General features: G+C 70.1%; 1 protein-coding gene across 1 annotated transcript in view; it reads left to right on the plus strand.

Moving 5' to 3' along the window:
* Positions 1–96: 96 nt before the first annotated feature.
* SYMPK (symplekin) overlaps positions 97–3,087 on the plus strand; it is a gene marked incomplete at its 3' end in the record, with an annotated part of 11,530 nt that continues 8,539 nt past the window's right edge. The window contains exons 1-4 of the mRNA XM_026060195.1: positions 97–218; positions 2,058–2,123; positions 2,811–2,864; positions 2,998–3,073. Of these exons, the coding sequence (XP_025915980.1) occupies positions 111–218; positions 2,058–2,123; positions 2,811–2,864; positions 2,998–3,073 (304 nt within the window). The remainder of the gene's footprint in view (positions 219–2,057; positions 2,124–2,810; positions 2,865–2,997; positions 3,074–3,087) is intronic.

Genomic DNA, 3,087 nt, shown 5'->3' on the forward strand with positions numbered 1-3,087 from the left:
GGGTCTGGGGGGGCGGTGTGGGCGGCGAGGGGGGCGGTATGGATGGGGGGGGCCGTATGGATGGCGGGGGCGCTGACGGCCCCCCCCCCCGGTGGCAGGGAGGAGGCGCCATGGCGGGCCCCAGCGCCGACGGCCCCAGCGCCCGCATGAGCGTGGCCTCGCAGTTCTTCACCGAGGAGGAGTGCGGCGGCATCGACGGCATGAGCACCTCGGAGCGGGTGCGTGCGGCGGGCGGGATCGGGGATCCGGCGGCGGCAGCCTCGTGGGGATCCGGCGGCTGCGGCCTCGCAGGGACCCGGCTCAGGGCCATGGCGTCCTTGTGGGGATCGGACCGAGGCGTCCTCCCGGGGATCTGGCTCGGGGCCGCAGCGTCCTCGCGGGGATCCGGACGTGGCATCCTTGTGGGGATCCGGCTCAGGGCTGTGGCATCCTGGCAGGGATTGGGATCAGGGCCGTGGTGTCCACGCAGGGATCGGGATCGGGGCTGGGGTGTCCATGCGGGGAGCTGGCTTGGGGCTGTGGCATCCTCACAGGGATCCGGACATGACGTCCTCATGGGGATCCGGCTCAGGGCCATGACATCCTCGCGGGAATTGGGATCAGGGTCATGGTGTCTTTGTGGGGATCCGGCTCGGGGCTGTGGCATCCTTGTGGGGATCCGGACGTGACATGCTTGCAGGGATCTGGCTTGAGGCCATGGCATCCTCATGGGGATCCAGACACGACCTCCTCACAGGGATCTGGCTCGTGGCAGTGGCATCCTTGTGGGGATCCAGTCCGGGGTCACCTCATCCTCACGGAGATCCGGCCCAGGGTCCTGGTGTCCTTGCGGGGATGAGGATTGGGCTCGGGTCTGCAGTGTCCTCACGGGGATCCGGCTGCGGTGCTGTTGTGGGGATCCGGCTTGGGGCCACAGCCACTTCATCCTCGTGGGGATCCAGCCGTGGTGGCTTTGTGGGGATCTGGCCCAGAGCCATGGTGTCCTTGCGGGGATCAGGGTCGGCCTGGGGGCCGCGGCGTCCTCGCAGGGATCTTTGTGGGGATCAGGGTCGGCCTGGGGGCCGTGGCGTCCTCGCAGGGATCTGGCCCCAGGGCCACTTAATTATCATGAGGATCCAATTTGGGGCCGTGGCATCCTTGCAGGGATCTGGCCTTGGGGCCACCGTGTCCTTGCGAGGATTGGCCTCGGGGCCACCATGTCCTTGTGGGGATCTGGCCCGGGGCCACCATGTCCTTGCAGGGATTGGCCTCGGGGCCCCCGTGTCCTTGTGAGTATCTGGCCTCGGGCCACTGTGTCCTCGTGGGGATCCAGCCCAGGGCCACCGTGTCCTCGTGGGGATCTGGCCTGGGGCCACCATGTCCTTGCAGGGATCAGCCTCGGGGCTGCCGTGTCCCTGCAGGGATCGGCCTCAGGGCCACCGTGTCCCCGCAGGGGTCTGGCCTGGGGCCACCGTGTCCTTGCGAGGATCTGGCCCAGGGCCACCGTGTCCTTGCGAGTATCCGGCCTCGGGGCCACCGTGTCCTTGCGGGGATCCGGCCTGGGGAGCCCTCGGCGGGGGCGGAAAGGGGGGGGATCCGGCCGCGGCGGCCTCACGGGGGCTCAGGCCGGAGCGTGCGGCCGTCCTTGCGAGCAGCCGGGCTCGAGCCCAGCCCGCCCCGACTAACGAGTTTGCCCGGCCTCAGCCCGGTGCCGGGGCACGTCCGGCGAGGCGAGCCAGCGAGCCGGGGGCCGCCGGCGCCCCCCCCCCCCCGTCCCCGTCCCCATTCCCGTCCCCATTCCCGGCCTCTCTATCGAGGCCTTGTGCGCACACAAGCCCTTTTCATGCCGGAGCCGGGGCGGAGGCGGGCTGGTTTCCCCCGTGCGGTCGCGCAGGTGGACGCCGGTCGGCGCGGCCGTCTGGTGCTGCACAGAGGAGCCCTGTTCTCCGCCGGGATGCCGCTCCGCCATTCCCCCGGCGGCGGCGGCGGTGGTGGCGAGGGGGTGCGGAAAAAGCGGCGCCCCGGGGCGACRCGGCCCGGCCGCGGGCTCACGGATCTCCCCTCTCCTTTCGGAGCAGGTCGTGGATCTCCTGAACCAAGCGGCCTTGATCAGCAACGACTCCAAAATCAACATCCTCAAGCAGGTGAGCGGCGAGACGCCGGGCGGGAGGAGCCGCCGGGGGGGGCGGGGGGGCGGCGGGTTGGCACCCGCTTTCGGCCCGGACGTCGCCCCGTCGCGGCTGGGGCACGCGGGCGGGAAAACATTTGGCTGCCTGGCATCGCTCCGGGGCCAGGCGCTGCCCCATCCGGAGCGGGGAATGCAAGGCGGGAGGAGGTTCGGGTGCTCCACACCCGCTCTAAGGCCAAGCGTTGCCTCATCCGGCCCGGCGGGGCGCTGGCAAGGGGAGATTTGGGTGCTCAGCACCCGCTTAAAGGCAAACGTTTCTCTATCCTGGCTAGGGGATGTGGGCAGGAGGCAATTTGGGTGCCCAGCACCTGTTTTTGAGCCAGATGTTGCCCCGTCCAGCCTGGGGGATGGAGACAGGAGGCAATTTGGGTGCTCAGCACCCGCTTTGGGGCCAGGCGCTGCCCCATCCTGGCTGGGGGGGCGCAGGCAGGAGGAAATTTGGGTGCTCAGCACCCACTTTCCGGCCAAACGTTGCCTCCAAACCCACCCTCCCTCCCCGGGGGAGGCCTGCCCCCTTCTTCCCCCACGCTGGCGGGGTTTATTCCTTGCCGTGGCGCTGGGGGACGTGTGGGGGGGGAGGTGTTTGTCCCCGGGGGCCACCGGGGCCTGTCCCCACCTCGCCGCGCCGCTTGTCCCTCCCCAGGTGCAGGAGCTGATCATCAACAAGGACCCCACGCTGCTGGACAACTTCTTGGACGTGAGTGTCGGAGCGGGAAGACCCAGCCTCGCGGGCGCCCGGCGGGGGGGCACCCATGGGGGGGGCGGAGGGGGGGGTCTCCCGGCTGGCCCTGAGCACCCTCCCCAAGATCCGTTCCTCCCTCCCTCCCCAGGAGATCATCGCTTTCCAGGCTGACAAGTCCATCGAGGTGCGGAAGTTCGTGGTGGGCTTCATCGAGGAGGCCTGGTAAGGACGCGGCGGC

The sequence above is a fragment of the Apteryx rowi genome, unplaced genomic scaffold (genome assembly GCF_003343035.1).
Source record: "Apteryx rowi isolate R43461 unplaced genomic scaffold, aptRow1 scaffold_1664, whole genome shotgun sequence".
Classification (NCBI taxonomy): Eukaryota; Metazoa; Chordata; class Aves; order Apterygiformes; family Apterygidae; genus Apteryx; species Apteryx rowi.